General features: G+C 57.8%; 1 protein-coding gene across 1 annotated transcript; it reads left to right on the forward strand.

Moving 5' to 3' along the window:
- Positions 1-6,066: 6,066 nt before the first annotated feature.
- On the forward strand, positions 6,067-12,701 carry LRRC10B (leucine rich repeat containing 10B). Its single transcript, XM_077861870.1, has one exon. It carries the CDS (start codon positions 6,105-6,107, stop codon positions 6,981-6,983), a length of 879 nt encoding a protein of 292 aa, XP_077717996.1. The 5' UTR covers positions 6,067-6,104; the 3' UTR covers positions 6,984-12,701.
- The last annotated feature ends 1,008 nt before the right edge of the window (positions 12,702-13,709 follow it).

Below are 13,709 nucleotides of genomic sequence, written 5' to 3' on the forward strand. Positions count from 1 at the left end.
GAGAAGTGCCGAAAAACTCAGCAATCAAGATAATAGTTTAATGCAATTACTTAAAAAAAAAATAAGAGTGAATGCAAAAAATTCACAATGAACAAAATAACATTTTAATAAAGACAGGTTGACTACTACTAATTGTTCCTTTTGCCAAAGGCTCCGATACTGTTCACCTCCACTAGCCCAGTGAGGGTTCAGCACTGATACTGATCCTATCTTCATTTAAAATGTTAATATTTTGGGCAGCCCGGGTGGCTCAGCGGTTTAGCGCCGCCTTCAGCCCAGAGTGTGATCCTGGAGACTCGGGATTGAGTCCTATGTCGGGCTCCCTGCATGGAGCCTGCTTCTCCCTCTGCCTGTGTCTCTGCCTCTCTCTGTGTCAATCATGAATAAATAAATAAATAAAATATTTTTTAAAAAAATAAATAAAATAAAATTTTAACATTTTGGGGCGCCTAGGTGGCTCAGTTGGGTAAGTGTCTGAGTTCAGCTCAGGTAATGATCCCAGGGTCCTGGGATCTAACTGCACTGGGCTCCCTGCTCAGCGGGAAGCCTGCTTCTCCCTCTGCCCCCTAGTGCTCTCTGTCTCTCGCTCATAAAAATAAATAAAATCTCTTTAAAAAACTGTATTTCTCATTCACCTGACACTTTAATGTGGGTCAGGTCACTCAGCTCTAAGTGGTGACTTGAGGATCCAGTTTTTCTACCTTTAATACTGCAGAAAATCAAAAAGTAGAGGATTGTGTGTGGATGTGGCATATATCACCTGCCCACCTCCACTAGCCCAATGAGGGTCCAGGCCCCACCTCCTTGGCCTGGGAGAAGTAGTTGGGCTGAGTGCTTGGGAAGAAGAGGGAAACAGAAGTCGAGACCCTCAGCAGCCCAAGCCACAGGGAAGGGGGGGGCCATGCAAGTTTTTGGCGGTCCCCATTGAGACCCGGGTCTATAGTCCGTTTCAGAACAACAGATCCAGCCTTGACCACAGATCTAGGAACGTATTAACATAAGGGCAGCTGCTAGCCATGACCACTGTGGCTGCTTCTTGGGAGAAGGAGCTTTCATGGCCAGAACCCATTAGAAAGATCAGGTTCCTGTCCATGGCAGGGAGGTGCAGCCTTCGCTCTCATGGCCTCTTTTGCGCTACCTCTGGTGTCCTTGGAGGGGACAAAGGAGAAGTCTCACCTTTCAACAAACCAGGCAGGTCACTCTCAGAGCTCAAGTTCCAGGGGAATGTGATCCTCAGGGCATGTCTAGGCTCTAGTTTCAAGGGAGTCTGGGGAGCAGGTTGGCAAGGGCTGAGCTAGCCTCATGAGTCTGGCTACCTATTGACGGGCCCTGGTCTAACAACGGGTCGGAGACTGCCTGGAATTTGCTGATAGAAAACCCTGAGCCCAGATCACAGTCCTGGGGTGCCCCTGGACTTGGGGACCTCTTTGCTCTGTCTTCTTGAACCTGTTTGAGGTTCCTCGGCTTGTCCTGTGGGTTCTAGGATGCTCCCAGTTGGTCAAACACATGGATCCCTGGAGCCTGGGATCAAGATCTCCAAGTAGGGCAGTCCTGGAAGCCTTTTTGCTGTTTGCAGGATGGGAGCAAGCATTTGGACAACCTTGGTGGTTTCTCCCAATTTCCCCCAGCCGAGAGATATAATGAGACATAGTAAGAAAAGCCCAGATGTTGCTTTAGGATGGCCTGGTTTTGCCCCTTCCTAGCTGGGTAACCTTGATCAAGCTACTTCTTTGAATTCATTTCCTCTTCAGTCAAAGAAGGGAGATTTAATACCTGCCTGGCAACCCTGCGTTGGAAGGCAGATGAGAAAACCTACAGGTGATCAATAAGTGATAACCAGCATTTTTCTGTGGAAGAGAACCAAGACGAGAGGGGTACAAGTTGCACAAACTCCTTCCCCGCCAACACACACACACACACACACACACGCGCACGCGCGCCTTTCTTGCAGACACAGTCAAGAGATCCTGTTAAAATACGTGTCAGATTGTTTGCCACTAGCTGTCTCTGGACTCATCCACATTCCCCCTTGCTCCCCAGGCTCCTTGCTGCGAGAACACACACACACACACACACACACACACACCCCACCCACTCCCTGCACTCCTGTCCCAGGGTGCCAGCACTGCCCTGGAGGACATTTCCCCTAGACATCTGCCTGCATGACTTGCCCCCCTCCTCCTTCCCATCTTTTCTCTGAGGCCACCCTGTCAACGAGGTCTCCCTTGCCACTCTGTTTTAAATGGGGTCCTCCACCCTCCTCCTCTCTCTCCCTTGCTTCATTTCCTGCATCACCTGCCTAGCACCTGACAGACCGTGAATGCATTTTGTTGATTATCTCCACTCACAGGGATAGACATTCTTCAAAGTCAAGGTTTTTTGTCTATAATGTTCACATTCACAGTAATCCCCAGTGCTTAGGCATACAAGTAGGGGCTGCGTGTTTATTGAATGGATGCCTGAGTGGAGAGGAGAACTCACATTGGGAGGAGGTACAGGTCAGGGGAGTGAGCCGTGGAATGGAAGACACGGTCGATCTCCTCTTTCTCCAAATGAGGGAGGTGGACTAGACCCCAGGAGACCATAAACCCGTGGGAATTGTGCACATCGGTGGTGAGTTCCCGCCACCAGGCATTGTTTTGGGATGAGGGTACCTGACTTCTTGCAGACATTTAGCAGAGCTAAGCGTCGTCCCTGCTTTCGTGTTTCAGGGTTGGATCTAAAAGGCTCAAATCCTTGCTAAGAACCTACGATACTGACAATTCCATGATCTTATTCTAGTCTCAGCAGTGACCAGTCCTGCTAAGCGATCCTGGCCCCAAAGAGGGGAATGGGAACCAGAGGGGGCCTTGGCAGGGTCAGCGTAATGGGGCAGAGGTACCCATGGGGACATGGGAAGGCACAAAGGAGACTTCTTACTGCATGTGTGGCTTTCTTCTTCTTATTTGAAGGACAATAGATATATAGCAAGTATGACAAAATTTGAACAATAGTCAGTGCTGGATACTGGACACAGGGATGTTTATCACAGAAAGCTTTGTACTTTTTCTATATTTCAAAAAACTCACAGATTTGGAGGTGGGCAGAGCAGTCACAGCTCGTGATTAGGCATAGAGAAGTCGTTCCTGGGGGGCTGGAGAGACTTGCACTTCGGGCATTTTTCTGGTGTGTGTGGGGGCAAAGGGGATGGCCAGGGTCTGAGCCCATCCCTGGAGCAGCTGGAGCCCTTTCTTACCCCCACTTGCTCCCTCTTCTCGGGTCTCAGTTTCCTGCCTTCCTGGGGAGTAGGGAAAGGCTGAGAGGCCCGGTGCTGGGGGTGAAGCTAATTCATTAGTGACGCTTGACAAGGACTGGGCGCCTGCAGTGCCAGCGTGATTCATCAACATGATTGCCCTGCTGCCAGCCTGCGTGGGCCTGGAACACCAGCACATTTTACCTTTACCCACTGAGAAGGGCCTGGTGGGAGGTGAAGTTACATGATTTACTCAGAGCAAGAAAAAGACTCAGAGGAAAAAGAGGGCTGGTCCCATGCGCCCTTAAACCCAGGAAGCTCTGCTAGGCTTGTGCGGGGAGTTGCAGGGGCTCCTGTAGCTCCTGCCACGCCCACAGAGCTCAAGAGGGCTGCCAGGTGCTGGAGTGCCAGCTCCAAGCATGAGCATGTGGCGACTGGGGGTGGGGCTGGTTGGGCTTCCTCCTCCACAGCGAATGTTCCCTTAGGGAAACTGTTTGGGGGGTGGTGGTGGTGGGGAGGGGTGCTCATCCTCTTCCCCAGCAGCCTGGCTGGGTTTTCTTCAGCCTTTTGGTCTCTTCCAAAAAGTTCTCCCAAATGAGTAGAAGAGAGAGTTGACTGGGGTTTAGATGAGGCCCAGAAGGAACCCAGAACCCTCTTCCACCCCAGGTCTGGTGTCTGGGCTCCACTTACTCTCTGCCTGAGTCCCCTGCCTCAACTCAGAGTCCCACCTTCATTTTGTCAGTGCCCCTCCCAGGACGGGTCTGTGGCTGGGTTCCCAGCTCACAACGATACCTGCCTCTGTCTCCCATCACTTGTTTACCCCATGCCTTCTCATTCCTTTATGCGACAAATATATATTGCACATCTGAGCAAAAGAAGTCAGAAACAAGCAATCAAACAAAAGGCACTGAATAATCTCATTTATATGCAATTCAAGCACAGGCAAAACTGATCCATGAGGATAAAGGTCAGACTCACGGTTGCCTCTGAGAGGCGGGGACTGACTGAGGGACGCACACGGGGTCTCTGAGTGATGGAAACATTACACGGGCGTTTACATTTGTCAAAACTCATCAAACCGTACACTTACCATCTCAGCATTTCACGGTATATAAAGTTTGTTCCCATTTACAAGATGTTAAAGTTTTTCATTGAATACCTACTAGGGGGTCGCCTGGGTGGCTCAGCGCTTGAGTGTCTGCCTTTGGCTCAGGGCATGATCCCGGAGTCCCGGGATCGAGTCCTACATCGGGGTCCCTGCATGGAGCCTGCTTCTCCCTCTGCCTGTCTCTCTGCCTCTCTGCCTCTCTCATGAATAAATAAATAAAATCTTAAAAAAAAAAAAAAAAGAATACCTACTAGGTGCCAGACCCTGTGCCTGCCAGGAAGGAGATAAATTTGCCCCCAGGGGAGCTGACGTTCCAGCTTACAAGGGGTTCTCATGCTCACCTTGCATTGGCCGCTGCTCTCTGCCCCTGGGCTGGCCTCCCTCCCTCCCTGCGGTGGGGATGAGAGTGGATGTGGGTCAGAGGTCTGGGTCCTTGCTGCCTGGACAGGGCCAGTTACAGGGTCACGCCCGCCAGGTTCAAGGGGAGGCAGGGTGGAGGGGAGGAGGCACAGAGCCTGCAGATGCTGCTGCCTGGCTCTAACCTGTAGTCGCTGTGTGACCTAAGACAAGTTCCCTAGTCCCTCTCAGGCCACTTTCCCATGTTTCATATGGGACTAATGATGCTCTCCCTGAAGTTTTGGCGAGAGAGTTAAATGCACTGTTTCTGTTTATTGGTGTGGTACATGATTAGGAGCACGAATCCCAGCCACTCACCAGCGAGTGGCCTTGGGCGAGTCAAACCCTCAGAGCCTTAGCTTCTCCACCTTTGACACCGGGGTGATGAGGGTGCCTACCTCGGAGGTGTGCAAGGATTCGGTGCAGCGCTGGGGACCCGGCAGTCCGGGAGTGGCAGGAGAGCAACGAATGGTGGGGGGGGGGGGGGGGGGGGGGCACAGCTGTCGGAGAGACCGTGCGCGACAGAGCTGCGGAAGGACCGCGGTCGTCCTTGGTGGCGCTCAAAGGGGCCCACGCGTCCCGGTCCTCTGCCCGCCGCAGCCTCGCACAGACCAGGAGGGACGAGGCAGGAGACCCGAGGTGGGCGCGCTACGGGGAGCCTGTGGGGCATGGGGGCGGGGCCTGAGGACGGAGCCAGCCCCGCGTCCCTCCCCGCGTCCCCAGATGTGACCCACCCCGGAGAGGCCCGGGAAGCAGCGCCGCTCCGAGCCAGCATCGTGAGGTGACCCCGCGGGGACAACGGCGATGAGTGGCCGAGAGCCTCTTCCCTTGGGTCCTCGGTTCCTTCTGACTCGCGGCGCCCGGTCTCCGAACGGCCCGAGGTGCCGGAGGTGTAGACGGCGTCGGGCGTCGGGCCGGTGCGGGATGCTCAGGGCGCGGACCCGGGTCCCCCCGCGCGCGCCTGCTGCGGGCCGGGCCGGGCCGGGCCGGGGCGGGCGGGGGCGCGGGGACCCCGGGCGGGCGGCACCAGGCCCCGCCCCGCTCTGCCCGGGTCCGCCTCATTGGCGGCCGCACGCGCGTCGGGGGTTGCCAGGGCGACGGGCCGCGGAGCCGCGAGGCGCAGCGAGCGCGAGTCAGTCGCCTGCGGCGGAGGGAGCGGGGGAGGCGGGGGGCGGCGGCGGCGCAGCCCGAGCGGGCGCCTCCTCCCCGCGCGGCCCGGCCCGGCCCCCCTCCCGGCGCAGGCCCAGGCCCGGGCGGGGGGCCCCAGGAGCCCGCGCAGCCTCGGCCCCGTCGGGGCGGCCCGGGGGCGGCCGGGGCGGGGCGGGGCGGGGCGATGCCGGGCGGCGGCCCCGGCCGGGGCCCGTGACCATGGGCGTCGCCGAGTCCACGCCGGACGCGCTGCCGTCGGGCGCGGAGGAGCAGCTGCGCAGCGGCGAGCAGCAGCTGGAGCTGAGCGGGGGGCGGCTGCGGCGGCTGCCCGGCGCCGTGTGCGCGCTGAGCCGCCTGCAGAAGCTCTACGTGAGCGGCACGGGGCTGCGCGAGCTGCCCGAGGAGATCGAGGAGCTGCGCGAGCTGCGCATCCTGGCGCTCGACTCCAACAAGCTGGAGCGCCTGCCCGACGGCCTGTGTCGCCTGCCGCGCCTCACGCGCCTCTACCTGGGCGGCAACCGGCTGCTGGCGCTGCCCGCGGACTTCGCGCAGCTGCAGAGCCTGCGCTGCCTCTGGATCGAGGGCAACTTCCTGCGGCGCTTCCCGCGGCCGCTCCTGCGCCTGGCGGCGCTGCAGTCGCTGCAGATGGGCGACAACCGGCTGCGCGCGCTGCCCGCCGAGCTGCCGCGCATGACGGGCCTGCGCGGCCTGTGGCTCTACGGCAACCGCTTCGAGGAGTTCCCGCCCGCGCTGCTGCGCATGGGCCGCCTGCACATCCTCGACCTGGACCGCAACCGCCTGGGCGGCTTCCCCGACCTGCACCCGCTGCGCGCGCTGCGCGTCTTCTCCTACGACCACAACCCGGTCACCGGGCCCCCGCGCGTCGCCGACACCGTCTTCCTCGTGGGCGAGGGCGCCGTCGAGCGAATGGCCGAGCGCGACGAGCCCACGCCCCGGCCGCCGCCCCGGCGCGCGGCTCCGGCCTTGGAGGACGAGGACGAGGAGGACCTGCTGGGGGGCAGCAGTGGCTCCCGGGCTCTGGGGCCCCCCGCGGGCAGCCGGCCTGCCCTGGAAGCCGCCCCAGGACCGGGCACCTGAGCCCCGAGCTGCGGGCGGTGGACGGGCCGTTGTGGGACCAGGGCTCCGGGAAGGCCCGTGGGCAGCAGACGGGACAGGCAGGCCCGGGGAGAACCTTCACGCATTCCTGCCCCCCCCCCCCCCTCTTCCCCAGAGACCCAGAGGTCCCGGCTTAGTCCATGCCCTGGGGCTCTGCAGGCTGCTAGAGCCCCTGACGGCACAGTCGAGATGCTGGCTTCCTTCTGGAACCAGGGCACTGTCCGCAGAATCCTCACCCCTGGCTGAGCCCGGATGTCCGGGGCCCCACACCAACCCTCTTCCTCCTGGAGTTTGGATCTCCCAGACCCGGCCTTTCTGGTACAGGAGCCGCTACCTCTGGGGTGGACCACATGCCTGTGGGAGACAGACTTGACCATGGAAGAGGGCCTGGGCCACGCCCCAGTGCCCGGGAAGGAAGTGGGAAACTGGGATTGGGGCCGCAACGCCGAAGCTGCCCGTGCTCCTCCACCGGGCTCATTGCACATACCTCCCTCTCCAGGCATCCTAAAATGTGCTTGGGGGAGGGGGCGCTTGGAAGGCAGGGTCTCCACCGCCCCCCGCCTTTGTTCTGTTCTGTGCTCTCGGCTCATGCCTGGAATCTTGCTGGAACAAGAGCACGCGCTCTCCCTTTCCCACAGCCTGAGCCTTCCAGCTATCAAGTTTGAAAAGAAGCCACTGTGCCTCTAGGGCCTCCTGCTTGGAAGAGAGAGGTTCTCTGCTCTGGGAATCTGCTCCAGAGCCTCCCCCACTGCCTGCACTCTCCATTCCCTTAAATGGACACAGTCAGGGTGGCTGGCACCGCGTGGGGGCATGGGACAAGCCCTGTGTGCCTCCACTCCGTCACCAGGGACAGCCTCAGGGGTGAGGAGTAGGGTGTCGCTCTGCAATTCCCAGGGCCGAATCTTTCCCATCCAAGCAATAACGGGAAGAGGGGGCCAGGGCCAGGGACACTCAGGGACATCATCAGGGGCTGGGGCCCCACATGGTAGTGTTATCTTTAGGAAGGAAAAAAAACAACTGGCTGTAAACATAAATTATATTTCTTGGAGAAAGAATGTGCGTTTCCCACATGCCTGTTTATTTATAAGCCCTGGGAGCACCGGGTCCCATCGCTATGGGGAACCTGCACTTCCCTTGGCACTGCCCTCTGTCCACATGCCCCAGCTCTGGGTCAGGCTGCCCATGGCCAACGGTCGTGTCCTGACTGGGGAACTAGTATCTGTCCTCAGTTACAAATGGCTTTGGCCGCTCGAGCCTAGTCTCCTGTCTCGTTCTCACTTGCTCTGCCTGCCAGGCACCCCTCTCACCCCCTTTTCTGTCCTTTCCAGCTTAATTTGTAGGTTCCCGGCTCTTAATATAATTTGAATCTCCCTCCAGCTGGGCTGACCTTTCAGTCTTCTTTTCACTGGTACGCTCCCCACCCCCACCCTCTCGCCATATTTCTATTCTTCCCTCCTTTCGTATCCCTCGCCTGGTTTTCCCTTTTTTTAGTCTCTCCTCTTTATCTCTTTTTTACTCTGTCGTTGTATTACTTTCTCCCCTGGTGGTTCAGGGGGAAAAAAAATAAAAATTTTAAGAAAAAAATCTAAAACATCAAGGCTAGAGGCCCATCTCCCATGAGAAGATGGTGCCAGGCCACCATCACCATGGTGACAGGGCTGATGTCATACAAGACCCAAAGGTCAGGTCCAGCCCAGCAGCTCTAGAGGGAGGCTTGGGATGGATCTGGGAGCAGTCGGCTTGCAAGCGAGAGACAAGACCTTGAACAGACAGAAGGAGCTGGTGTGTGGGGAAGATTGGAGGCTGCCTCCTGCTCCAGGAGGACGAGGGGGTCAGGGGCTTGGCTGCAGACCTTATCCCTCCCAGGGTTCCTCAGGTGCCTCTGCTCCCCTTGCTGAAGCTCTGTCAGGGCCCACGGGCCTTCTGGGATCTGGGACCTGGGAGGAAGGAATTCAAGATTTTAAGATCACTCAAGATGGGAACACAGCAGACCAGAGACTGTCCTCTTGCTCTATGACTCCTACTAGGGCACAGAGGAACTAGCCCTGGGTCCAAACTCAGAAGGCGTGGGTTCCAGTCCTAGTTCTGCTTTTGACCAAGTGACCCTGGGCAAGTCATGGTCCCCTCAGCCTCAGTTTCCCCATCTGCACACACAGCTGTTGGGTTTATTTAGATCTGATGCTACAGCTCAGGACGCCATGGAACTTGGTGTTTGTCTTCCTTCCTTTCAAGCATATCTTAGATGTAGGGGAAATAGGGGTTTGGGAAGAGCCACAGTCGCCCCAGAATAACTGCTGGCCCCAATAGCCCAGATTTCCTTCCTCTCATTGGTGTATTTCCCTGTACCTCTCCCACTGCTTCTCTTGCCTGAGAACTCTAGGTGGGGCAGACGCCCCGTGAGTACCCCTGGGCCACTTCCAGGAACAGAGGGCCCTGCCTTGCTGCATTGTCAAACACCCTTATCCACAGCCACTCACTAGCCAAGCGGGGGCTGCCAAGGCTGAGTTTCTCTGCAGGGAGAGTCAGAGCCCAATTCCTAGCTTTGCTATTTGCTTGCTCTACCACCAGGAACCAGTTCCTCTTGGAAAATTAGACAGTTTGGTTAAAGTGGCTGTTGATTCCTGGCTTGAGAGCACTATTGAGGGTAGTCTTGGTCTCCATATGGAAACGGAGAGACCAGGGTAGGAAGGGGGCCATTGCCAAGGACAGCTGGGCATCATAGATCCCCTCAGTGCTGAAGACAGCACAGTATTGGGAGTCCCAGCTCACCCCTCATCTAACTGCCAGGGACTGCTCACTTGGCCTTGGGGCAGCAGGAAGAAGGGGAAAAGACTTTTGGGGGATATTTTTAACAGTGGCCCTGTCCATAGTGCCCCAGGTTGTCTGGGGCAGTCAGTGGCAGGTGGGCTTTGGGGGAGGATGCTGAGGAAGCCCTGCAAGAACTGTGTTTGTGCCAGGAAGTTCGGCATCAGAGCAGGAGGGCAGGCAGTAGGGACTGTGATGACAAATGAGCAGAGGCAGCAGCAGGGCTAAGGACAGGCCCAGTGAGGGAAGGGGCTTGCTCATCCATGGGGTTCAGGCCGCCTATCCCAGTGCTGAATCCACACCCTGGGAGATCCCCTCTGTCCTAAGCTGATGGTCAGATCTCCATGTGGAATGGGTGGGACCTGCTCTTGCCCTCTCCCAGAGCCTCTCCAGAGCCAGACCTGGCCAGCAGAACAGCAGAGACTGGTGTGTGTGTGCATGTGTGCATCCTTTCTTAACTTTGGTACAGTCACCCCCGGCTCCTGACCCACCCTCTGGGGCTTGGGAACTGGGGGCCCTGCCCAGAAGCACCTGCCTGCCTCCAAAGCCACTATATTGGCTCGCTCAGCCACCTGCCCCAAAGCTTCCTTAAGACACCTGGGCGCTCTTGTTCTGAGGATGGACGTTTATTAGTACACTTGGGTGTGCCACACAGAACATGTATTCAGACAGGGGTCCCTGCCCAGGGGGGCTTACAATCTAAACAAGACACAACACACACACACACATGCACATACACGCAGGACACAGACACTGGGAGCAGGGCATCTTCAAGGGACACGAATAGTCAGGGGAGCCACAGGCTGGGGCATACAGCATGTTCAATCATTGTCTGTTGGGGAGGGAGAGGAGAGCAGGACGTGGCCCAGGATGGCTTTTGGGAAAGCAGTAGGATCCAGGAGGGAATTGCATGAGGCAGAGCACACCAGAGGCCACCAGTCCCAGGCACAGGGAGAGATGGGTAAATCTCTTGGTGAAGGCATGGATGCAGAGAGAGCCAACAAGGTGGAAGAGGGAGAACCAGGCAAAAAGTCCAGGAGGAGCCCCTGGGCAAGGGGCTGCCACATCTGCCAGGCTTGATGTGTGTGTGGGGGGGGTCCCTGCTTTCGGGCCTGGCTTTCCAGAGCCATCGTTCCAGAGAGATCCTGAACAGGCATGGGGTGCTCTTCAAACTACTTACCTGACCTTAGGGCTCCCTCTAATCCCTGGGACAGAGATCAGAAGCCCAAAAGAAAAAAAAAAAAAAACACCCACCTTTTAACGAACACTGAAGCGGGGTTGTAAGAAATTCATGGGGCAGAAGGGGACAGGGCAGGCAGCCTTAGGTGGGGGTACCTGGTGCAGGGCAGGGAAGCAGTTGCCCACCCCAGGTGCTGGAAAGCAGGGATGCAATGGCCCCCTTTGCTCTGGCGGGGGGCAAGGGCAGTGGGGGGACACATGGTAACAGAGGTGCGGTTGTTCCTTTTGTGTCTGCGACAAATTAGCACCTTCCTTCTAAAGTACCCTGAGAGCTGCCAGGCCTCAGCTTCCCCCCAGGCTGTGTGTAGGGTGGCAAGGGAATGGTTATTGCTCTTTCAAGAACTAAGGACACTGGTCCCAGGAGAAGGACATTACTTGCCCGGGACCACAGTGGCTAGAGAAGGAAGACGCCAGGGCCCAGTTTCTTCAGACTGGGATTTGACCATGGCCTCTTTGGAGTCGGAAAGACTTTTCTAGTCCTACAGGATTAAATCAGAAAAGGGTGGAGAGAAGCCAAAGATCCGGCCAACAGACCCGGAGCTCTTTCTTTGTCCCCACAAGGACCAGGAAGGAGACACTGCTCTGAAACCACGATGGGCCAGCCAGCAATCAGAGGGAGGTCGGGAAGGTGGAGGATCCCGCTTTGGATTGTCTGACCTGCCTTGGAGGGTTGTGATGGTCCCCTGGGAACCAGGAGGTAATGCTGGGCTGGGTGAACCAGAGGGTCTCAAGGAGACTCCACTCCCGACAAGCCTCACTTCAGGCCTGATCAGGATGGACGTATGGCTGCTCTCCTGATTTCTGGGCAGTTGGTGGGTTCAGATTCTCGATCTGAGCATAGGCTGGAAGCTCAGGGAGAGCCTTATCACCAGTGAACCCAAATCCCAAAGGTGACAAGGGGGAGACTCAGTCCCAGGCTCCCCATCCCCCTCACGCCACTGCCTCTTCCCCTGGGAGGTGAGGTAGGACTGGGGCCCGCAGAGGAAACAGCCGAGGCCCTACTTTTTCACGATCCTTTATTGATCAGAACGGGCCCTGCCACAAAAAGCAGGGCCCATTCCCACAAAAATATGATTTTGCAAAGAGGAAATCTTGCTGGCTTAGAGGGTGCATGTGGTGGAAAAATTTCGTATGGTTCTTTTTTTCCTTTTTTTTTTTTTTTTGTCCTGTTTTTCTTCATTTCTCTTTGCTGCATTTTTTTTTTCTCGTCATAGTGGGTTTCTGCCTATCTGTCTCTCTCTCTCTCTCTCTCTCTTTTTTTTAATAAAACACTTGCACTCAAGGACTCCAACACAATACAAACAGCGGCCACCAACCCCCACCCCTGGGGCCCCAGCCAGGCTGGGGGCTCTGAAGGCCCCCTTGGCTTTTTTTGTGGCTGTTTTCCTTGTCCCTTCCCTGGCGTCTGGCGCCAGTGGGCAGGTGCGGGGTCCTGTGGCAGGTGGAATTTGTACAGCAGTTATGTAGGGAGACGGTCACAAGAAAGGATACCTGAACAGGATAACAGCTAAGTCTGGGGCGCCCACAAAGACAGCAGATGACGCTCATGAAGGGGCCTGGGACACAGTGAAGAAGAGATAGATGGGCCCAGGCCAGCCTCGGCTATCCCTGGAGACTGCAGGGGGAGGGGCAGGCAGGCCTTGCTTTCCGGCTACAGTAATAATACTTTGCTCCCGGGTAGCACCTTCACAGTCCTCCTGCCAAACCCCCAGGTCAGGTGACGGCGGCCTCACAACCTCCCCTGTGAGGTAGGTGAAGTATTATTACCATCATTTTACAGATGGGGAAACTGAGGCCCTGCGAGTGTGGGTGATCTGCCCACGGTCCTGGGCCGGTGGCAGGGCTTCCGTGCCCTCCCCCCAGCCTCAAGCTCCCCATCCCTGTTCTCCTGCAGCTGTAGCCCGCCCCCGCCCTCACGCCTACCGCCCCTCCCGTGCCACCCGCTGCCCCTCCGGCCCTGCTGCCTCTCCCTGGCCTCGCGGCATCGCATCTGGACGTTGGGAAGACGCAGGCGGGCGGGGCTCACCAGCGCGCCCGGGTGGTCCGAGGGGAGCAGGCCCCGCCCCCGAAGGTGCTCTCCGCATACGATTGGCCGAGAGCTGGGGGCGGGGCTCGGAAAAGGGGGATGCGGTTGCCCCCGTCGCAGGTTGGTTGGTTGGTTCGATCCCCGCCCCCCTCGCGCTCTGCCTGGGGCAGGGGGACACCGGGCGGGGCTGGCACCACGTGGTGGAGGGACACAGGGTCTGGGGGGGCGAGGAGGTGACAGAGCCCTCGTCTTGCAAGGCCTCCCGCAGCCCCCCTGGTCACTTGCACACAACGTGGAGCGCTGCCCTCCCGTCGCGCTGGGGCTGGTCGCCAGCCCGCCCAGTGGCCCCGCAGCTGGTGCATCTTCAACAAAGGTACAATGCAGAGAGATTGGGGCTTACAAGGACTGTGGCTGACTCCTTGCTTTACCAGGGCACTCTTCAATCTACACAGCGACGCCCCCACTCTGGATGCTCCTCCAGACCCTCTGGGGAGGGGACGCGCGCAGGCGTGGGGGATCCAGTGTAAGCCGTGTTGGTGCGCGCAGCTCCTGCGGGCAAAGGGCTCCCAAGTCCCAGGCTTTGGCGATGCTCCAAGCGGGGGCCCTAGCCAGGGAGCCCCTGGGGCCGGGCCCACCCG

Source organism: Canis aureus, chromosome 21 (genome assembly GCF_053574225.1).
Source record: "Canis aureus isolate CA01 chromosome 21, VMU_Caureus_v.1.0, whole genome shotgun sequence".
In the NCBI taxonomy this organism is placed as follows: Eukaryota; Metazoa; Chordata; class Mammalia; order Carnivora; family Canidae; genus Canis; species Canis aureus.

Coding starts and splice junctions, on each gene's coding strand:
- LRRC10B (XM_077861870.1), top strand. CDS start 6,105: ATGGGCGTCGCCGAGTCCACGCCGGACGCGCTGCCGTCGGGCGCGGAG.